The sequence below is a fragment of the Leptodactylus fuscus genome, chromosome 6 (genome assembly GCF_031893055.1).
Source record: "Leptodactylus fuscus isolate aLepFus1 chromosome 6, aLepFus1.hap2, whole genome shotgun sequence".
NCBI classification, from domain to species: Eukaryota; Metazoa; Chordata; class Amphibia; order Anura; family Leptodactylidae; genus Leptodactylus; species Leptodactylus fuscus.
In genome coordinates this window covers 98,987,007-99,010,957 of record NC_134270.1, presented here as the reverse complement: position 1 = coordinate 99,010,957, position 23,951 = coordinate 98,987,007, and the positions used below count along the sequence as shown (strand labels likewise).

The 23,951-nt window shown below is 42.4% G+C and overlaps 1 protein-coding gene across 2 annotated transcripts in view; it reads left to right on the top strand.

Moving 5' to 3' along the window:
* LOC142208381 (formin-H-like) overlaps nt 1-23,951 on the top strand; it is a 142,333-nt gene that overhangs the window by 67,637 nt on the left and 50,745 nt on the right. For both annotated transcript variants that reach the window (XM_075276850.1, XM_075276851.1), the window contains 3 exons: nt 1,398-1,556; nt 5,448-5,889; nt 22,220-22,379. In XM_075276850.1, coding sequence (XP_075132951.1) covers nt 1,398-1,556; nt 5,448-5,889; nt 22,220-22,379 — 761 coding nt within the window. The remainder of the gene's footprint in view (nt 1-1,397; nt 1,557-5,447; nt 5,890-22,219; nt 22,380-23,951) is intronic.

The window sequence follows — 23,951 nt, the reverse complement described above, 5'->3', positions numbered from 1 at the left end:
TGTGTGTTTGGATGTTTGTGAGTTTGGATGTTTGTTCCTCAATCACGCTAAAACGCCTGGACGGATTTGTGTGCAATTTTCCACAAACATAGTTTTCCCTTAGGATTGAGTCACAGGCTACTTTTGGTGCCACTAAACAACATGGCTTCCTAGCAGGAGACTCACAAAAGCAGGACTCCTAGCCCCAGCTATAGACTCACACACACTGCCTGGCATTTCCTGCCTCAACCTGCCTGCACACTCCTTACTGTCACCTCAGGAGTAGCCCTCACTCTACTCACTCACATAACACATCACATTGTCTGTATCACTACATACACAACACATCACATTGTCTGTATCACTACATACACACTCACACACACTGCCTGGCATTTCCTGCCTCAACCTGCCTGCATACTCCTTACTGTCACCTCAGGAGTAGCCCTCACTCTACTCACTCACATTTACATATAGCTTTCCACTACACAACACATCACATTGTCTGACACAGTACAACACATCACATTGTCTGTATCACGACATACACAATACAACACATCACATTGTCTGTATCACGACATACACAATACAACACATCACATTTGCTAGCCCACCAAACTTTTTAAAGCACTTTTACAGTTTCACACGTCTGTGTCCGCCCAATTCTCAAATCACCGCAGACGAAGTCGCGGGTAAAAGCTAGTAATTAATAAATAACTAAATAGATAAGCACAGAAAGCTGGACATAAGAATGATGTAATAAATGGTGCAGATTCACTGTCATCTTTTTGTGAGGAAAATAAATAGACAGCTTTTTTTTATGTCTAGTATGTGTCTATTTTTTTTTTCTTTTAATGTAGATTGTGACCCCCACATAGAGCTCACAATGTACATTTTTCCCTATCAGTATGTCTTTGTAATATGGGATGGAAATCCATGCAAACACAGGGAGAACATACAAACTCCTTGCAGATGGTCTTTTGCCCTTGGTGGGATTTGAACACCAGGACTCCAGTGCTGCAAGGCTGCAGTGCTAACCACTGAGCCACCGTGTGGCCCCAAGTATGTGTCTATTTTGAAGCCTTTTTTTTTTTTTTTTTTTAACTTTGGACTGAACTTAAGAGTTAAGTCTTTAATATTTTTAGCAACTAAGATAATACATCCTGATTCAGACTCCTATAATTCATTATGAACTGCAGACAAGGTTGAAATTCAGGAAGTTCAGTATTTTGGAACAATACAATTTTACTCTTGCCTTGGAGATCACGTTGGTACTGAGCTCTGAGTAACCTGTGAACTGCTTTCTCTATACAATATATCTGTCCATATCCAGAATCACAAGCTTTGGGGGATACATTGTGTTATTGTGTGCCTGGTGTTCTGTAAATAATATATTTTCCTGCATCATTTTACAGATATCTGGTAAAGGTGAAGAGAGATGAACTTATATTTTACTGTTCTCAGAAACTGGTGCCAGAAAAAATTAGTCTGAACCTGTCAGATTGTGAAGTGAACAGTGGAACGTATCATTCCATTCCTACATTCTCCATCCACTGCACTGGAAACAATTACATGTAAGGGCATATATATATTGTTTGCTAAAGTATATGAATCATTTTATTATATTGTGATAGCCTGATAGGGCAGGAAAAAATGCTAATTAGAGATGAGTGAGTAGTATTCGATCGAGTAGGTTTAGATCGAATACTACGGTATTCAAAATATTCGCCCTCGATCGACTACTACTAGTTATTCGTAGTAAATATTCAATTTAGAACCAGCGTTGATTGACCATATGCTATACAGTGTATAGCATTTGGCTAATCAACGCTGGTTCTGCAGCAGGCTCGTCTTTGCTAGTCGGGAGAGCTGGCAGCTTGCTGTTACGAGGGAGCGGACTTTTTCTCATAGGAATGCATTGACCAGCATTGACTGGCCAGTGTACAGCTTTTGGCCAATCAATGCTGGTCCTGCCGGAGGTTCGTCTGTGAGGAGGCGGAGTCTAAGATCAGACCACAGCAGTCTCCGTTGTGGTCCGATAATAGACTCCGCCTCCTCACAGATGAGCCTCCAGTAGAACCAGCGTTGATTGGCCAATCAACGCTGGTCAATGCATTCCTATGACAAAAAAGTCAGCTCCCTCGTAACAGCAAGCTGCCATCTCTCCCGACTAGCAAGGACGAGCCTGCTGCAGAACCAGCATTGATTTGCCGCAGGCTACTCTTTGCTAGTCAGGAGAGCTGGCAGCTTGCTGTTACGAGGGAGCTTACTTTTTATCAGCGCAACTGCAAGCGCTGTGCAGTTAAAGCACACGGACCCCATAGACTATAATGGGGTCCGTGCGCTTTAACTGCACAGTGCTCCTCCTTAACACTCTCCTCCTGCTATTCGTGGACTTGGTAACTCTCCTTTAGTCAAATAGTGGTTTCCCCTGAAACGAGCAATTTTTCCCATAGACTACAATGGGATTCGATATTCAATCGAGTAGTCGAATATTGAGGCTTTACTCGAAACGAATATTGAATCTCGAATATTTCACTGTTTGCTCATGTCTAATGCTAATATGTAATTGTGCCCCTTATAGATAATATTGTAACTAACCAAATACATATATATATATATATATATATATATATATATATATTATATATATATTCTTCCTCCTAATATTGTCTCCATGCATAGGACTTTAACTACTATAATACTGCCCATTACATACGATATAAAAATACTATTACTGCTAAGGTCTGGTTCACATCTGTGTTTGGGTTTCCGTTTGCCCCCCCCCGAACGGAAACCTATACGCATAAAATAGTGGTTGCCTAATGAAACCCATGGACTCCATAGACTATAATGAGGTCCATGTGGTTTCCTCTCAGTTTCCACACTAACTATACGGAGAGAAAAGTGCTGCTTTCAGGACTTTTCTCTCCACGTTTCATGTGGAAACCACAGAGATTATTACACATTATAGTCTATGGAATCCGCAGGTTTCCTTACGTAACCGCTTTTTTATACATATAGGTTTTCATTCGAGGGTTTCCCTAGTATATATGAGTCCTGTATTTTGAGAAACTCCATCTGTTGTTTTACCCATTCCTTTACACTGCAGCTCTGCTCCATTACATCACAGACTGATCAGTGATTAAAGTTTAGTTGCCTTGCCCATTGAAGTCTGAGGTAGTGATGTCTGTAGTCTGTAGTGCACCTGATACATTACCAGTAACTCAGGTTTCTGCTCTGTCCGGTCATTGTGCTTTGCACTGCAGCACTGTTTGTTCATATTCTCCTGGGCATAAGCACAAGCTCTGTGGGTAGCCGATGCATGGAGAGAATATTTCAATAACAGTAAAGGTATAAGATTATTAACTAAACAATTAGTGAAAACCATACAAATAAAATGAGGGTAGGGTTCTTGGAAAATGGGAGGAGCCTCAATAACCCTGGTTTTTAGCTGTGATAAAACAATGGCATTCATGCTTAACCACATGTATATGGAAACCTTGTCATATTATTTTCTGCAAGATTAAAATTCTCCAGCTCAAATTTCTATCATCTTTAATTTGCAAGTTCAGATTATTTATTTTTGCAAAGTTCAGTAAGTTCAGCAAAGATCTTACTTTATAGCGGTGCATAATCAGGAGTATTTAGAGCAGGAGTGTGACCTTTCACCTGTGGCAGAACATCCTGCAGCATCCGGGGAACTGCACAGACGTTCTCTTCACTATCCACAATGTGTAGCCAAATACAAGCAAATCCAAAACTCCCTGGCTGCCACAATGCCAGCAATTAGCGTAGTCTGAAAAGGTCAGACCCCGCACCGCACACCGACTGATGCGTTCACACTTTCAATAGATATAGTGTAACGTTTCCCTGCACAGATACATTGTAGCACATTGTTCTTGCTGCTTATCTCCCCTCATTAGCTGTATAGGACAATGGACCGTCATCAGCAACGTTAAATTAACGCTACATATTCTCAGGAATACAACATTTCCTTCTCTTATTGGAAGTTAAATGATTCGGAAACAAAACCAATTTCTAGCAGAGGAAATTCAAGAAAATTATTCATATGTTCATTTAATCTGATTAAATCTCAGGAGTCAGCTGCAATAAGGTGAAAAACTAAAGATCCGGAACAGTGAATTTATTGTGTGCCAATTCATACCTGTCCCATGAATGTAAAGAGAGCAATAGAGACAAGTCACAGAGACAGGTGACAGCGCAAGAATTAAATAGAGGAAGGGGCATGATCCCCAGCAGCACAAAGTATCTCATGAGACAAGAGTGCTGAATTGGTGGAAGGTCATAGACCATGGCTATTCTCACACAAATGACATTGAAAACATTATAGTGTATGGAAATATCTGTGAAAATGGTTACAAATAAAGCATGGCTTATATTTTGATGGTCCTTGACAATAGACCGTGAAAATAATGGTCATATGAATAGCCTCCATTCACTTGAATGAATATTATTGTAATCATATGGCACATTAAAAAAACAGACACCACATGGCCATTTTCGACGTTCGTGTGAATCCTTCTGCAGAGGAGTGTGCTATTGTTGCAAAAATTCACAGACTAAAGTGTATTTTAAAAGTATTCTATTTCTTTATAACCAATTGGGGAAATTTATTAACTCATTATAAACATTTTCTGGCGTAGATGGTTGTTATTGTGGCACATCTTTGGTGCACAACCCTTTCTTGTACCTGAGATTTACCACATCATTCATTCTGAGCCACACCCTGCACTTTTTGTGAAAGTGGTCACAGTTGGGTGGAGAGCAAGGCAGGCCTGGGACGCCTCAGCCTGAAGAATTTCCTATAACTCCAGTTAACTTGTGTGTTACACGTGCAACCTATGTCCGTTTCTGACTTAGGCTGGGGCCCCACTGGCCAGAAACGCCGCGTTTACAGTACTTGTGGCGTTTTACAGTACTTGCAAAGTGGATGGGATTCATGCGAATAAAGTGGATGGGATTCATGGGAATCCCATGCCCACTTTGCGGAAAAAATCTGAAACCATCGCAGTTTTGAAAATCGCAGCATGTCAATTATATCTACGGAAACGCCAGCAGCTTTCCTATAGCTATAACTGTAACAGAAAGTCCGCGGAGGAAGACTCTGTGTACTTTCTGTTGAAAGTGCTGCAGGAAGAACCGCAATTCATTCGTGCCGCGGTTCTTCCCGCAGCGCTTTAGCGTTGTGTTTCTGCCCGGTGGGGCCTTAGCCTTACCTAGGAAGTGCCAGTTTTAGCAATTCCTCCCAATATATTAGCATATCCCTCCCCCCCAAAAAAAATCTGCATTTCCATGAGGCACTGAATACGACTGTAATAAACTCATAGCGTTGCAACTCTAATTTACTTGCTATTCAAAACAAAAAATTTCCTGCACACATTATACTTGTTCCTTCCATCACCTTATTGACCATATCTTGGATTTTCTTTATTTCTCATTAGATTCCGGATCCCATTAAATGAGCAGAACAATAGCCTGGAGAGAACCATATTAATGAGAGACGACTGGATAGCAATCCTACAGGAGCTCTGCCAGAACAAGCATCAATGTCCTTTACCTGACGGCAAAGCTGCTGCCTCTGAGGACTTGGAGATGAACAAGGAGGAGGAGATTTACAGCCAACCTAAGACTAAGTGTCTCAAGCAGGGAGATACTTCTCAGATTTATGAGGAGGTTCCTTTACAGCATTTGGTCCTAGAGAATCACACAAGTTCTGAGACAGCAGCTACAAAGATGAAACTTGGCCTCACAGCTTCTCCTCAGGTGTCAGCTCCTTGTCCCATCTTACCTCCTCCATTACCAGTCCATCACCGAACATTCACCCCAAGCCCTACACAGATAAAAACCAAAGCATTCCATTGGAATATTGTTCCACAGGAAAAGGTAGGAAGCAACTTTCTGATTCCATATATTAGACCATCAGTAATATTTAGAGGTATTACTTGAAGCTCCTCAGCCCAGGGTAAATTCTATACCAGGGCCCCAGCCTACCATATTCCATTTATAATACTGGAGTGGTTCATTATTCAAGGATACTTGTTTGAGAATGAAGACAGCCTAGTTTAGATACATAGCTAGTTCTTCTCTTACCTAAGAATTAGTTGCAATTATTTCCAGTCTAAGCAATGTTCAATATATCAGTCCAGGTTGTATATCTCAAAGAATGTTATCTAGAATGGATACAACTGCATCTACCTCACAGCCCAGAGAAAGACAAGCCAGTGTCAATACCCCTTTCCCCTGTATTCTCATCTACAGAACACAAGTAAAGTTGTTCCCTGCCTTGCCATTGTCTATTCCACAGGCTACAACTATAGGTTGACAGGATAATACACAGGGCATCAGCGTCTCATTGCAGGCAGTGTGATGATGTCATTGCATCTTCCTGCCTACACAGGGCTGCTGACTCCAGAGGCCTCAGTTGCTCCACCTGTCATGGGGTTTAAATAAAGTAACTGCAAGATTTAATATTTTCTGCAGATAAAATGGGCAATATTTCCTATAATACAAACTTTTACTTATGAGAAGTCACTATTACGCAAGAGGAGGCAATACCACTTACTTTCTGCTTTCTCAAAATGTTTGGGAGGCTTCTGAAAACAGATGGGGTTCTCCAGGAGTCCTGAAAGAGCAGGCAAATCTCCTGGGTCCAGCTAAATACCTCTGCATAATCCTGATCATTATACTTGTGACATAGACTTTTATTTTATGTGCCAGTTATGTCCTCAGAAAAGGGTTGTGGCCAACACTGGCTTATGTACGTCACAAAAAGGGGTGCAACATTTAGGGTGCATTCACACGGAGTAATTCGCAACTGATTCTGCCAGGATAACCCGTTGCAGAATCAGCGCTGATAAAAAAGACTCCCATTGATTTCAATGGGTTCCATTTAATGCACGTAACACATTGAAATCAATGGGTTAAAAAGCCTCCGATTGATTTCAATGTGTTACACACGTTAAATGGAACCCATTGAAGTCAATGGGAGTCTTTTTTATCAGTGCTGATTCTGCCGTGAGTTATCCTGGCAGAATCAGCACCGCGTTACTCCGTGTAAATGCCCCCTTAAAGAGGACCTTTCATGGTCCGGGGCACAGGCAGTTCTATATACTGCTGGATAGCCGACAGTGCGCTGAATTCAGTGAACTTTCGGCTTTCCCGATCTGTGCCCCAGGTGAAGAGCTATCGGTGCCGGCACCATAGCGCTTTACAGTCAGAAGGGCATTCCTGACAGTCAGTCAGGTTCGTCCTTTTCCATAGCAGCACCTATCGCGCTGTACAGTGTGAGCAGGGAGGAACGCCCCCTCTTCTCCTGATAATACTCGTCTATGGACGAGCACTGTGAGCAGAGGGAGGGGGCGTTTCTCCCCGCTCACACTGTACAGCACGATAAGCGCTGCTTTGAAAAAGGACGTACCTGACTGACTCTTTACCGGGGCACAGATCGGTTTGAACAGCAGTATATGGCTACTACATGCAGCATACTACAGACACAATGATCACGTTTGGCAGATAATCCTGCTTTTTCATCTTGTAGCCAGGCTAGGCATGCTGATAGCGCACCCCAAATTTTTCTGTAAATACTGTCAATTGTCACTCTGCCTACACAATGTTAGGTTGCTTTCACACAGAGTAAACACTCCGCTGACACGTAAACACTTGTCCGAGTGAGCGCAGTAAAACAGAATCCCATTGAGTTCAATAGGTTTGGTGCATGTAGTAGCCATATACTGCTGTTCAAACTGACACTTCAGCATGTGCAACATTGCTACTCAATGTGCACTTCACCTTCCAAGCAAGTAGTGCAGTGTGTGACATAATTGGCAGATACATTTGGGGAACAATATCAGTGTACTTATTGCCCGGCTTGCCAACTAGAAAAGCTAAACTATCTTCCAAAAGTGATTGTTGTGTCTGTAGTTTGCTGCATCAGTAACCATATACTGCAGCTCAACCTGACACTCCAGCATGTACAAAAGTGCCACTTAAGGTGCACTACGCCTTACAACCATGAAACAAGGGAGGGGACTGGAACCAATGGCTTGCACTGGTGAAGTTGTTGGTGGAAAATAGTTCAATGTATAGAAACTAGAGGAGTAGAAGGATGGGTCCTGTTGAAACTGTGCCTGCCCTGCACGTGTAAGGTAATGCAAGTACTAGAAAGCACCAGACCTTGCTGTATTTCTATATTGTGGCCTCTGACACTCAAAACATTGACTCAAAAAGTTTCCTCTCCCAATTTTGTACTAAATCCAACCATGATTGTCTTAGCCATGCCTTGGCAACACTATCATCCATGAAGAGACGGAGGAGGATGTATCCGAAAATCTTGGAATGTTGGAAGAAGTTGCTACGCCTTATCTCACTCTGAGTGATGGATTACAGTAGATGGACCCTACTGGGGTTGAGCCGATCTTGAGATTTCAGGATCGTTTTTAAAATCTGATTTTCGATCATTTTACAGCCGATCCCGATCGTGAAATTTGCTCGATCACCGATCGGAATCCGATCTTTCCCGATCCTGATCACTCAACCCTAATGTGGGAAATAACCTCTGACCTCGATCCTTCCGGAAAAGATTGGGATCGGAATTCCGATCGCGATCGTGAAATTTACTCGAATGCTGATTGGAATCTGATCTTTTTCGATCCCGATTGCTCAACCCTAGATCCTACCCAACCACATCCCATCTCCTCTTGTCTTAACATGACTAATCTCTCTCTGTTCCCACCTCCCCACCTTACCTCCTCCCATTGTCATTCATTCCTTCTCTCTTTCTTTTCTGTACCCTCTATTGTTAATTTGTCTGTCTGTTCAATATGTCTGGTTGTTGGCCTATTTATCAGAGCTTTCTGTTCTACCTACTTCTGAGCTATTTGCTTCATTCTACCCTCCCCTCGAGGGTATTTTGATTCAATGGTACTTTGAGCTATCACTTACTGAAGCTGTGAAAAGGAGATGGGCTTCATACAATACTATTATTGCTATTGCTCACATGTGGTAATTTTCATTGCTTGTGTTGTATTTCTCTATGCTCTGTACTTAATTTCTTATAAGTGATGATGCATTACTTTTATGTACTCTGATGTTGTCATTAGTTTCATGTACTTTATATCTTAAATAAAAACCATATGTATTAAAAAAAATAAAATTAAATATTGATCCAGTGGGCCATGACAGCTAATGTATTGTCCCCTACCCATAATTGATGCTCCATATATTGAGAGTGGCGTCCAACTTTCCCCACTTAGAAGTTTAAAAGGAGAGGCCTACATGGTCATCAAGCAGGGATAACTTTCCTTGAGAAATTAATGGCAGCTAGGTATTCTCCATGGAGACTGTGCACTGCCATGAATTGCAGAAATGCATTGGATTCCACTAAATGGCACAGCAGCGTCTATATTGCCAGTAATTTGGCCAGGTGGGAGTTAAACTTACAGACCAGCCAATGACTAGGTGCAGATTGTATGGACAAAGAGAAGCACATGCAGATGATAATAATGAATGATAATGTGAGGAAGACCACCATCCATCTAGGTATCTAGGTGTCTGGAATCGACGTTGGCTGTCCACAAAGATAATTGTGGGGAGAAGGAATGGAACAGTCTTGCTCCCTTGGTGCCATTGGTACTTCCATATTTCCAAATATACTAGTGTTGCCATTACATGCGAGCATGGAGAGGCCTAGCACCTTCATGTGTGCCTGCACGTCCATGGCTAATTATGAGTTTGCTTGCCAGCAATCTGTACACAAGATGTCTGCATGTAGCTGCTGCTGCCGAAACCAGAAAAGTGTCATCAAGTGCCACCACCTCCACCTTGCCTTAAATCTTCCTAGGCCAGACTGCTTGATGTTGGGCTGCAAGTCAGCTAGAACTATTGACCCAGTTGTTAGGTCTTATGTGTAATAAAATCATCATCAGATTCAATACCATCATCTTCAATTTTTTATGACTCGTCATGCCAATGGGATTCCTGCTGTATGCCCTCACAACTCCTAACAGATGTTCCTTTAGAGCTCCTACCAGCACTACCACCAGTAGCACACCCTATGCAACTACTATTTCCACCAACACTCATGTATTCCACCTCTACTCCCTGTTCAAAAAAATGGACGTTTTCATCTATGTGATCTGTGAATAATAGAGTAATAATAAGTAGCATTTACATTTCAAATGACTGCATCTAAAACTTCCATTCATTGGATTGCTAATTAAATTTGTAATTTGTTTCCAGACTGGTCTTAGTTTACTCAGAGCTACACCCTGACTACTGGCAGGCCTCTCAAGACCAGAATTAGTGTTGCTCTTGCTATCCACATTCTTATTGTTAGTGGTAGTACTTGTAGTAGTACTTGCGCAACAGTTTCCTCCTACCCTTTTTTGCCTGTGTTTAGTTCAGACATTTTACTGCATACTGCTAAGTGATTTGGCAACAAATTCTGTGTATATTACTCCATGTATCCCGTATGTTGTTTTACATTTGTCTTATGCATTGTCTTCCTTTCTGACCCTCTCTTAGCCCTCCTGTTAGAAGTGGGACCGGAGCCTCCACTACAGTGCACGGAGGCTGCCAGCCCGCTCCTCTGTCTATGCCGTGTCAGTGGGAGGACCAGAACCTCCTCAATAGTAGAGATGAGTGAGTAGAATTCGATCGAGTACGTATTTGATCGAAAACTATGGTATTCAAAATATTCGTACTCGATCGAATACTACTAGCTATCAACGCTGGTTCTGCAGCAGGCTCGTCCTTGCTAGGAGCAGTCAGCTCCCTCGTAACAGCAAGCTGCCAGCTGTCCGACTAGCAAAGACGAGCCTGCGGCAAATCAATGCAGCAGACTCATACTTCCTAGTCAGGAGAGCTGGCAGCTTGCTGTTACGAGTGAGCTTACTGTTTCTCATAGGAATGAATTGACCAGTGTTGATTGGCCAGTGTACAGCATTCGGCCAATCAATGGCTGGTTCTGCTGGAGGCTAGTCTGTGAGGAGGCGGAGTCTAAGGTCGGACCACAGCAGTTTCCATTGTGGTCCAACCTTAGACTCTGCCTCCTCACAAACGAGCCTCTGGCAGAACCAGCTTTGATTGGCCGAATGCTGTACACTGACCAATCAACGCTGGTCAATTCATTCCTATGAGAAACAATAATCTCACTCGTAACAGCAAGCTGCCTGCTGCTAGCAAGGACGAACCTTCTGCAGAACCAGTGTTGATTTGCCGCAGGCTCATCTTTGCTAGTCGGGAGAGCTGGCAGCTTGCTGTTACGAGAGAGCTGACTTTTTATCAGCGTAACTGCAAGCGTGTGCAGTTAAAGTGCACGCACCCCATAGACTATAATAATATACTTTAACTGCACAGCGCTCCTCCTAAACACTCTCCTCCTGCTATTCGTGGACTTGGTGATTCTCCTTTAGTCGAATAGTGGTTTCCCCTGAAACAAGCATTTTTTCCCATAGACTATAATGGGATTCGATATTCAATCGAGTAGTCGAATATTGAGGCTCTACTCGAAACGAATATCGAATCTCGAATATTTCACTGTTCGCTCATCTCTACCTCAATAGTCCGCAGGGGTTGCCAATCTCCTCCTGGAACAGGAACGCGGATTTCCAGAGTCAGGGGGTCAGGCGGTGAGCCAGAGTCTATTTCAATTAGACTATGGCTCCGGCTTGCCGCTGGTTATTCACTTCCCTGGTGTCAGCTCCACTCTGCATTATCCTGTTTGCCCCTGACCTTGTTTCCTTCCCTCCTGTTGTTTGCCTCCTGTGTATGACCCTGCTTACCTTCCAGACCGCCTCTCCTTGACCTGCGAGTTTGTACCTTGTGACCTCCTGTGTATGACCCAGCTTACCTGACCACCCATTTGCTCCATCCTTCAATACCACGTGACCTTCTGCGTATGACCTGGCTTGTCTGACTATGTCTTGTCTCATCCCTGGAAACTGACCTCCTGATTACCCCCAAATTGTCTTTTGTGGATAACTTTTTTGCTGGCTTAGGCCTCCTATATGATGAACCGGATGTACAGGTGATGGGTGAAGGTAAGCTATCCTCATTACGGCAAGGAAACCGGGCAGCATAGGATTACTGCGCTGAATTCAGAAGGTGGTCGGTGCAATTCCAATGGAATAGTCTGGCACTGTGTTCTTAGTTTTGTAAAGGCCTCTCCAACTCAGTTAAAAATGGCTCGGTCAATTACCCGCAGCCTTCAAGTCTAGAGTGGAGCATGAAACTTGCCATCAAACTGGACAGGCGCTTACGGGTCATAAGAGATAACATGGTTACTCTGACCTGCCTCCTCCTATTCCTGTTATTTTGCACAATTTTGGACCCAAACCCATGCAATTTGGTGCTGCTATAACCTCATGAGATCACAAGGAGTTTAGAAGCTGTAAAGGTCTTTGCTTTTATTGTGGTGAAGCAAGCCACATGCTGAACAAGTGCCACAGGTGGCCAGTTACAGAGAGAGCTCAACATCGAGGGTCTCCCCAGAAGGACCCCCTCTGTGTCTTTCCAAAAAGTGTGGTTACCTTTTGAAATTTCTTCTTCTAGTGAGCTGCTTTTTGCTAATGCGTGTGTGGGTCAGTAGCTAACTTCTTAAATCTGCATACAGCTCATGAACTGGGTATTCCTTTAATTCTGTTAGAAAGACCAATTCTAGTTACTGCCATTGATTTTACACCTCTAATTCTGAATTCAGTAAAAATTTTCACCCCTCCATTAGTGGTAAGGGTGGGAATCATGCATTCAGAACTCTTTCCCTTTCTAGTTTTAGAAAATTTACCTTCTGAGGTAGTTCTGGGGTTGCCCTGGCTTCAATTGCACAACCCGGTTTTAGATTGGAAGCTTAGGAATGTAGTTTAAGTGGGGGGTCTGTATGTTTGAAGTCCTGTTTGACCCTTTCCTTATCTGCTGTCTCTGTTTTTCTTCCAAGATATGTTAAAGGCTATGAGGACATATTTTCTGAGTCTCGCTCAGATTTATTGCCTCATAGATCTTACATTGTGCCACTGATTTATTGCCTGATGCTAAACTCCCTAAAGGGCGACTGTTCAACTTACCGGAACCTGAGAGACAAGCTGTGAGAGACTATGTTAAGGACTCTCTGCAAAAAGAACATATTCGTCCCTCCACCTCTCCTGCTGGGGTAGGATTCTTTTTTGAAAGAAAGATGGTGGCTTAAGGCTGTGTATCGATTATAGAACTCTCAATAAAGTCACTGTTAAAAACCAGTATCCTCTTCCACTCATCCCTGACTTGCTTAACCAGGTCTCTGGAGCTAAATTCTTTTCCCAGTTAGATTTACGCTGAACTTATAACTTGTTTTGTATCCGAGAAGAGGATGAGTGGAAGATGGCCTTTAACATGCAAGAAGGCCATTATGAATACCTAGTAATGCCTTTTGGTTTAACTAATGCTCCTGCCGTGTTTCAAAATTTTTGCGAATGATATTTTTCAAAATTTGTCTAGTCTGGGGAGGGTCACACGGTGGCTCAGTGCTTAGCACTGCAGCCTTGCAGCACTGGAGTCCTGGTTTTCAAATCCCGCCAAGGGCAAAAAGCCATCTGCATGGAGTTTGTATGTTCTCCCCGTGTTTGCATGGATTTCCATCCCATCTTTAAAAAAAAAAGACATACTGATAGGGAAAAAAATGTACATTGTGAGCTCTATGTGGGGTTCACAATCTAGTCGGTATGTTATTGTTTATCTAGATGACATTCTGGTTTATTCTCCATATTTGGAGAACCATGTTTAAAAGGTTAGATCTGTGTTGCAGATACTGGGGGAGAACAAATTATTTGCGAAAATTGAGAAATGCCTTTTTGGGGTTCAGAAACTGTCTTTTCTGGGATATGTGTTGTCATCTTCCTCGATTAGCATGGATCCAACTAAGGTTCAGGCTATGGTAGACTGGGTCCGACCTACCTCCTTAAAGGCATTGCAGCGATTTTTAGGATTTGCTAAAAATCTATTCATAATTTCTCCATCATTGCTAAACCTCTTACGGACCTCATCCAGAGGGGTGCCAATTTGTTGAATTGGAAAAAGGAGGCTATTGACACCTTTCAATTTCTGAAACAAGCTTTTACTAAAGCTCCGGTTTTAGTTCGGCCTGACCTCAGTAGACCTTTTGTTGTGGAGGTGAACGCTTCTGAAATTGGTGTGGGGGGCGTGTTGTTCCAAGACTCTGCTTCTCTTACTAATTTGAGACCTTGTGCCTTCTTCCCCAGAAAGCTTTCCCCTTTTGAGAAAAATTCTGACATTGGGAACCGGGAACTTCTGGCTATGAAGTGGGCCTTTGAGGAGTGGCGCCACTTTCTGGAGGGAGCTAGGCACAAGATAACTGTCCTTACTAAAAATAAAAATCTGTTTTTTCTTGAATCCGCTAAGAGGTTGAACCCAAGACAAGCCAGGTGGGCTCAATTTTTTACCAGATTAGATTTTGTGGTTATGTTCAGGCCAGGCTCCAAGAACATTAAGACAGATGCATTATCCAGGAGTTTTGTTCATCTCAGTCTTATGATTTCTGATGATTCTCTACCTGTAACCTAGAGGGTATTGTGATCTCTGCTGTTTCTGTAGACCTAGCTTCCAGGATCAAGGAGATTCAGCAGTGGGCCCCTCTGAAGACTCCAGAGAGAAAGTTGTTTGTTGTTGTTTGTTAGATTTCAGCTGCTGAAAGAATTTCATGATTCTGTCTTATGTGGTCACCCAAGGATTTCTGGCACCTAACGGCTGGTGTCTTGCTATTATTGGTGACCTTCTAAATCTCAGGATATTGTTGTTTATGTGTCGGCATGTAGGACTTGTGCTAGTGCCAAAGTTCTTAGATTTAGACCCACGGGGGAGTTACTCCCTTTGCCAGTTCCTAAGAGACCCTGGTCTCTTATTTCCATGAATTTTACTGGCATCTGGGGGGAAGACTGTGGTAGATAGATTTGGCAAGATGAGCCATTTCATCCCTATATCGCAGTTATCTAATGCTAAGACATTGTCCCGCCTATTCCTAGAACATGTGGTTAGGATTCATGGTATCCCAGAAAACATTGCCTCTGATTGAGGAGTTCAGTGCGTCTCTAAATTTTGGAGAGCCTTTTGTGAGCTTTTGTGTGTCCAGCTGTCATTTTCCTCTGCATTCCACCCTGAGACAAATGGGACCAATGGACAGACTGAACATTTTAATCAGACCCTTGAGCAATATTTTAGATGTTATGGGTCCAGTTGTCAGTCAGATTGGGTGAAGTGTTTAGTGTTAGCTGAATTTGCTACCAATAATCATCACCATGCAGCTTTGAACACTTCACCCTTTTTCTGTAATTTTGGTTTTCACTCTTGTTTTTCTTCCTTTTTCCCCACTGCTGTCAATCCTGAGGTTAATGTGGAGATTGACAGACTGCGCACTATTTGGAATCAAGTTCAGAATAATTTAGGGAACTCTATGGTGATTTATAGGGATGCAGCCAACAGGAAACATTCTGTGGGCCCTGTCTTTTCTGTAGGTGAGAAGGTCTGGCACTCCTGCAAGAATATGAAGCTGAGAATTCCTTCCCGCAAGTTGAGACCTAAATTTATAGGTCCTTATGATGAGATCATTCAAGTTATTAATCCTGTCACTTTCCTTCTGGCTCTTCCTCAATCTTTCAAAATACATAACGTTTTTCACAAATCTCTAAAGAAATATTGTCCACCTGTCCTTCCTTCTGATAACCCTCCTCCTCCTGTATTAGTTGAGGAGGTGGAAGAGTTTAAGGTTGCGAAGATCCTGGATTCACGAAGGGTGAGAGGGGGTCTGCAGTATCTGGTTCACTGGAAAGCACACGGTCCTGAAGAGCGTTCTTGTGAACCAGGCAGCTCAGTCCATGCTTCTACTCTGGTTAGGAATTTTCACCGAAGATTTCCTTTTAAACCTGATTCAGTTTTTAGTGGCCTGGTGGGCCCTTATAGAAGAGGGGGTACTGTTAGGAGTCAGACCGGAGCCTCTACTACAGTGCACAGATTCTGCCAGCCTGCTCTTCTGTCTGTGGGGGTTGCCGGTCTCCTCCTGGGACCGGAATGAGGACTTCCGGGGTCAGAGGGGCAGGCGGCGAACCGGGGACTATTTAAGTTTGACTCTGGCTCCGGGTCAACACTGGTTATTCAGTTCCCTGGTATCAGCTCCACTCTGCATTATCTTGTTTACCCCTGACCGCTTTCCTTCCCTCCTATTGTGTATCTGTTGTTTGCTTTCAGTGTATGACCCTGCTTACTTTTCAGACCCCCTCTCCTTGACCTGCGACTTTGTACCTCGTGACCTCCTGTGTATGACCCGGCTTGCCTGACTACCCGTTTGCTCCATCCTTCTGTGCCACATGACCTCCTGTGTATGACCTGGCTTGTCTGACTACGTCTTGTCTCATCCCTGGAAATTGTGTGACCTCCTGATTACCGACCCGACTAGTACAACTAGTGCTTCCGCCATCTTCTGGTGAACACCTATTACTGTACGCTACTCCGCTGACCAGCTTCATCCGCTTCTATGCCCACCTAGGTGAGTGGTTTTCAGGTTTCTGGGTCCTGCTGTGACTTGGGGTGCGCTGTGCGTGTGACGCCCTCTGGATGCCTGCGGTTCTGGGTCCCAGAATTGACCAGTCCATCTCCACCATCAGGAGCTCTGGCGAAGACCTCTGGGGCCTGATTCTGCTCAAGTTTGGAGGGTGTTGGATGCTCAGTGCTGTTTTGCCTCAGTGTGCAGGGGAGTCTGGTTCCCTGGGACTAATTGTCTGTTCTATACTGTATTCCTAACACCTCCAACCTGAATACCCATAAGTTCCTGTCCTTAATTAACATGTCCCACTGTCCATTATTATATTTTTATAAATTGAGTTTGCGCCTACATGCTATGTACTTTATTTTGACAGCACCCACTCATCATAACATTCCTCCTTGACGAACATCCTTAGAAATGTTTATTTATTTGAAGATTATTATCAATTGTTAATTTTCATTACTATTTTGTTTTGATGTTTACTAATTATGACATGGTATATACTTTGTATCACTCTAGTCACATTTATATATCAATTTATATATCAATGTCTCATCTCCAATAATATTCCTTTGATCTTGATAAGTCCTTTCTTTATACCACAGCTATGTCTTGATAAAGGCTTTAGAGACAAAACATTGTTATTATTGAATCTGGATATGAAACTGTATATTCTTGTTACTACGATGATCAAGCTGGATATAGCTAAAAAATAAACATTATTTTGTTTCCCACATAAGTTTGGAGTGTCATGATCTTTCTACAGTGTTGGCCAAAAGTATTGACACCCCTGCAATTCTGTCAGATAATACTCATTTTCCTCCAGAAAATGATTGCAATCACAAATTCTTTGGTAATATTATCTTCATTTAATTTGTCTTCAATGGAAAACCACAAAAAAAATTGTCAAAAAGCCAAATTGGATATAATTCCACACCAAACATAAAAAAAGGGGGTGGACAAAAGTATTGGCACTGTTTGAAAAATCATGTGATACTTCTCTAATTTGTGTAATTAACAGCACCTGTTACTTACCTGAGGCACCTAATAGGTAGTGGCAATAACTAAATCACACTTGCAGCCAGTTGAAATGGATTGAAGTTGACTCAACCTCTGTCCTGTGTCTTTGTGTGTACCACATTGAGTATGGAGAAAAGAAAGAAGACCAAAGAACTGTCTGAGGACTTGAGAAGCAAAATTTTTTTTTTTTTATATATAAGTCTTTATTTATTGAATTTTAACATTATATACAGTTATTCAAATGCAAACAACAATATGCCATATTGATTACATCATATGGATTCGAAGAAAACAGAAGAACGTAATTGGATCACATCTCGTAGCCAAAGAAATGTTTCCCATGACTCCAAGTCATGAGATCAGGTAGTAGTTTTGTGCCCAACCCTAAGGCCAAGCATAAGGGCGGACAGAAGGTGCGGCAGGCATGGAAGTTGTGACTATAGCCCTAAGGGCCCCAATGAGAAATTGAAGTGTGGCAATACAAGACTTGAGAAGCAAAATTGTGAGGAAGCATGAGCAATCTCAAGGCTACAAGTCCATCTCCAAAGACCTGAATGTTCCTGTGTCTACCGTCCGCAGTGTCATCAAGAAGTTTAAAGCCCATGGCACTGTGGCTAACCTCCCTAGATGTGGACGGAAATGAAAAATTGACGAGAGATTTCAACACAAGATTGTGCGGATGGTGGATAAAGAACTTCGACTAACATCCAAACAAGTTCAAGCTTCCCTGCAGTCCGAGGGTGCAACAGTGTCAACCCGTACTATCCATCGGAGTCTGAATGAAAAGGGACTGTATGGTAGGATACCCAGGAAGACCCCACTTCTTACCTAGAGACATAAAAAAGCCAGGCTGGAGTTTGCCAAAACTTACCTGAGAAAGCCTAAAACGTTTTGGAAGAATGTTCTCTGGTCAGATGAGACAAAAGTAGAGCTTTTTGGGAAAAGGCATCAACATAGGGTTTACAGGGAAAAAAAAGAGGCCTTCAAAGAAAAGAACACGTTCCCTACAGTCAAACATGGCGGAGGTTCCCTGATGTTTTGGGGTTGCTTTGCTGCCTCTGGCACTGGACTGCTTGACCGTGTGCATGGCATTATGAAGTCTGAAGACTACCAACAAATTTTGCAGCATAATGTAGGACCCAGTGTGAGAAAGCTGGGTCTCTCTCTGAGGTCATGGGTCTTCCAACAGGACAATGACCCAAAACACACTTCAAAAAGCACTAGAAAATGGTTTGAGAGAAAGCACTGGAGACTTGTAAAGTGGCCAGCAATGAGTCCAGACCTGAATCCCATAGAACACCTGTGGAGAGATCTCAAAATGGCAGTTTGGAGAAGGCCCCCTTCATAACTCAGGGACCTGGAGCAGTTTAACAAAGAAGAATGGTCTAAAATTCCAGCAGAGCATTGTAAGAAACTCATTGATGGTTACCGGAAGCGGTTGTTCGCAGTTATTTTATCTAAAGGTTGTGCTACCAAGTATTAGGCTGAGGGTGCCAATACTTTTGTCCGGCCCATTTTTGGAGTTTTGTGCAAAATGATCAATGATTTGACTTTTTTTTTTTCATTCTCGTTTGTGTTTTTTCATTGCAAGCAAAATAAATAAAGATATTAATACCAAACAGTTTGTGCTTGCAATCATTTTCTGGAAGAAACTGAGTATTATCTGACAGAATTGCAGGGGTGCCAATACTTTTGGCCAACACTGTATATATGTGTCAACCGCTGAAATTAAAAGATTTTTTTTTTGTGCTAGAATGTATATTGTTCACCAAAAAAACCCTGCTAAAATAACAGATTCTTTATAAGATTAATGGAGGCTGCACAACTGTGTATGTATGCACAGTTGCATATTTAGATAAATACTTAAGCAATGAATGGTTTTTTTCAGATTAAGAATAATGTTCAGTCACACTGTGTATTTGGTCACCAGAGTAAAAAAAATAACATGAAAGAATAAGATTTTTTTTCTCTCATTAGAGCAGGCTAGACTGCATGTTTAGTGAACAATAAAAACCCGCTTGTAAATAACAGTTTTTTTTTTTTAAGATTTGTGCAGGTGAAATCAGCACTTCGCTGTTTTGTAATAATAAAATTTAAACTTTTGTCCAAAACAATCCTCGACAAGACATTTTTCACTAACAAGATTGTCATTGTTAGAAGTAGGTTTAAAGAATGTGTAGATGAACTGCTCTATTGTACAACAGACATACAATATTAGATTATTGGCAATTAAATGGGTTAACAGTCTTTGTAAGCAGCAGCAGATGTACCATTTTCCCCAGTCACTAGGCTTAGGGTATGTTCACAAATCAGTATGCCATCAGTCCGTTTGAATTCAGTTTGAGACTAAAAACGGACTGATGCACATACTGATTGCATACTGACACCTTTTTATACCGATAGCAAACACTCTCCTCCCCTAGAGGACAGATAAGGGAATTAAAAGTAGCAATTGTAAACAGAGTAGAGATAAGGAGATATAATAAATGTCCCTGTGTCCTCCTTACGTTAGGTTCACACCTGCGTTCAGCACTCCGTTCTGTACTTTCCGTCTTCTACATGCAAGAAAACAGAAAGCACAGACTGGGACCAGCCGTGAGCGTTTTATGCTCTCCGCCGCGAAACCGTTTTTTTTAAAATCCGGACACAGAGTACTGCATGTCCGACTCTGTGCCCGGATTAAAAAACCTGGTTTCGCGGTGGAGAGTGTAAAACGCTCACCACTGCTCACGGCCGGACATCTTTCTCACCCATTCAAATGAATGGGTGAGAAAGAATCCTGCAGGTTTCTGTCTCCTGCTCTGTTTTATGCAGTGCCAGATGTGAATGAGCCCTCTAGGGGAGGAGAACGTTTGCTATTAGCATAAAAAGGTGTCAGTATACAATCAGTATGTGCATCAGTCCGTTTTTAGTCTCAAACTGAATTCAAACGGACTGATGGCATACTGATGTGTGAACATACCCTTATGTGATCTTATCCTATCTGTAACATCCTTAACCGTCTGGACTTCAGCGCCATCATGCTGTGGCACAGAAGGTGTGTCCAGCTGTGATTCCTTGCTTTGGGTTCTTCTTCTATTGTCTAAACACTGTCCTATTCCCTCACCTGTGTAGTTGATTTTCCACCACACCCATCTCCTTCACCTTGGTTTCCCTCTGCTCCTTTAAGGGCCCGTACACACGGAGTTAACGCGAGCGCATTTTAGCATAATGCAAAATTTTGCACAATTTTTTACACGTGTAAAAACACGTCAAAATACACGTCACGATTTTTGGCGCGTATTTCGACGCGTTTTTTACACGTGTAAAAAATTTCATTGAAGTCAATGGGAGTGTTATTTTTACACGTGTATTTTATACATGTGTATAATGCTAAAATGCGCACACTTTAACTCCGTGTGCATGGGCCCTAAGTTGCAGCTGCCCATATTTTGGTCTGGAACCTGAAGCAGCCTCCGCAGTGCACTGGCATCCAGTCGCACACTCTGCTCCGGATTAGGCCCAAATGAATGGGCCTAGTCAGGATGGAGTGTCTTCAGGTAGATGTTGTGAGGCCGCCTCAAGTTACAGACCAAAATACGGGTAGCTGTGACTGGATGCCGATGCAGTGCACTGGCATCCAGTTGCGCTCTCCGTTCCAGATTAGGCCCAAATGAATGGGCCTAATCGGGAGGGAGTCTCTTCAGGCAGATGTTGCGAGGTGAATCCGCCTGAAAGAGTGAGCATCTCGCTTCTTTTTCCGGGATCCGGAACAAACAGCTCCCGGTAAAAAAAACTGACTGGCTCCCATTGATTTAAATGGGATCCATCTTTTTGGTCAGGATTTTGAGGTGGATATGGCCTCAAAATCCTGACCAAAAAACCCTGTGTGAACTTACCCTCATAGTTAAAGGGATTCTGTTATTAAAAAATTTTTTTAGGCCGGAGCCCCACAGGCTGGAAACGCCGCAATTTGCCAAAAAAATCGTGGTATTTTACAGTAACTGCAAAGTGGATGGGATTCTTGCGAATCCCATGCCCACTTTGCAGTAAAAACAGCAGTGTGGACACGCTGCAATTTCTAAAACCTACATGGTTTTGGAAATTGCAGCATGTCAATTAAATCTACAGAAACGCGGGCGGCTTTCCCGTAGATATAATTGTAACAAAAAGTCCGTGGAGGAAAACGCCGCAAACTTTCTGTTTAAAGCGCTGCGGGAAAAACCATGATGCGTTCCTGCCGTGGTTTTTCTCACAGCGCTTTATAGCTGCAGGTTGTCCCATGGGGCCTTAGCTAAAACCACGTAGGAATAGCCTTTAGAAAGGCTATTCATTTCTTATCTTTATTTTGAACATCCATTCCACCGTTTTTGGATTTTTCTTCTTTTCTTCACCGCCTCTGTCTTCTGTGTCTCCTCCTCTTCATTCCTCTTCTTACATGAGACCACCACAAAATGCTTATTGCTTACTGCGCATGTCCCTTGGCCATTTTTTGGTGGTCTTGTGTAAATTCATTTTGGCAACCATTTATGAGGTTAATTTTGGTCCAAACTTGTTTGTAAAGCTTATTAAGATAATATATGTGTATATATGTTTGTATGTGTGTGTGTGGGAGGGGGTGTAGGGTACATACTTTTCAACATGTAGAAAAATTTCTTGGCACCAATGTAATTGCTTGATGTATTTTTTCAGATTAACAAGTCCATATGGGGACAGAACTCTGCTCAGAAGAAGATTGACACTCAAAGAATTTTACATCAGTTCCAAAACAATGACTTCTCTTGTGTTCTGGAATCGGACATCACAAAACAGTCAAATATCCTGTTGGACAAGAAGATCGCACATAACTTTAGTATGGAAGCAATGTATCCTCACCAGAAATAATTTTTCTATATTTATAGTTGATGGACTAATCAAACAAGTTGCTTGACCTGTACTGATAGTTTGTGAGAAGTATGTGCTACTTTTGTGCTCAGCTCACAGAGGAGCCCATGCATTAGTTACCTAGGTGATAATACTTGCCTTCCCATTATATGAACATGGGGAGGAGAACTATGAAGTAAATGGTGATGTCCTGAGGGTTATTAGTCTTATCTGGAGAAATTGTGCCAGAAATCCCTGAATATAGGGAGATTTTGTTTGTGGACTGCTGGATTGTGAGTACAGGTCTGGATTATAATACACAAATGTAACTCACTACCCCAACCTTTTTGGTTGCAAGGACCACTTTCATGTAGGGCAGAATTGGGACGATTGGGTGGCTCATAATACAACACAATAAAGTGAATATTTAATTATTACATTTATACATTTAACTATGCTTTATAAGTGGAGATCTCTCTCCTTATCATGCATAATTGGTGGTATGGACAGCTCCCTTAATAAAAGTATGGGAAAGGTGGGGGGACCATCATTATTACGGTAATAGTAATATTACCTATGTTTGTGGGGGACTATTATTTGTGGGGACATTACTAGGGCAGTATTACAGTAATAGTGTCCCCTCAGTTATTAGTTTATTAATTGTAGGGGGGCACTATAGCTATAATAGTGCCAGATTATGGGGATAATGTCACTCCTTAGGGAGAGACCACCTTTTCAGGCGTGTGGAGACTTATACAGCCATAGTTGCTCCACTGCAAGGGAACATGGGAAGAATATGCAAATCTGTCTCCCAAGATGTAAACACTAGTAGTAAAGACTTCTGGGAAAGTTGGGCATGATGTTCAGGGTGCTTCCCAATAGAGGGCAGCACAACAGAGGCACTGTCTCCCTGTTTACATCTTGGGAGACAGATTTGCATATTCTTCCCATGTTCCCTTGCAGTGGAGTAACTATGGCTGCATAAGTCTCCACACACCTGAAAAGGTGGTCTCTCCCTAAGGAGTGACATTATCCCCATAATCTGGTCTCTCAGCCTCCCACTTCTACTAAATAAGTTCTCTCTAGGCTGCGCTGATGAAGTCCAACCAGACAGAAATGGTGCCGTCCGTAGCTGAGAAATTGATTTGGTTATAACCCCGCATTATGCAGTTAAAGACTTCTGGGAAAGTCAGGCATGAAGTTCAGGGTGCTTCCCAATAGAGAGCAGCACAACAGAGGCAATGTCTCCCTGTTTACTTCTTGGGAGACAGATTTGCATATTCTTCCCATGTGTAATAGTGCCCTTATAGTGGTCCCCCACTGGTAATATTACCTGTGTGTTGGAGGGGATTATTACCTGTGGGAGGCACTACTAGGGCTCTATTACAGTTATATAATTCCTGTGTCTGGGTGGGCTGATATTATTATTGTTTCTTCATATAGCACCATTAATTCCATGGTGCTTTACATTTGGGGGTTTACATACAATACACAAAATATACAAACAGATATGATACTAACAATGACTGACTACGTATACAGCTTCCAGGATCTCTTCTGA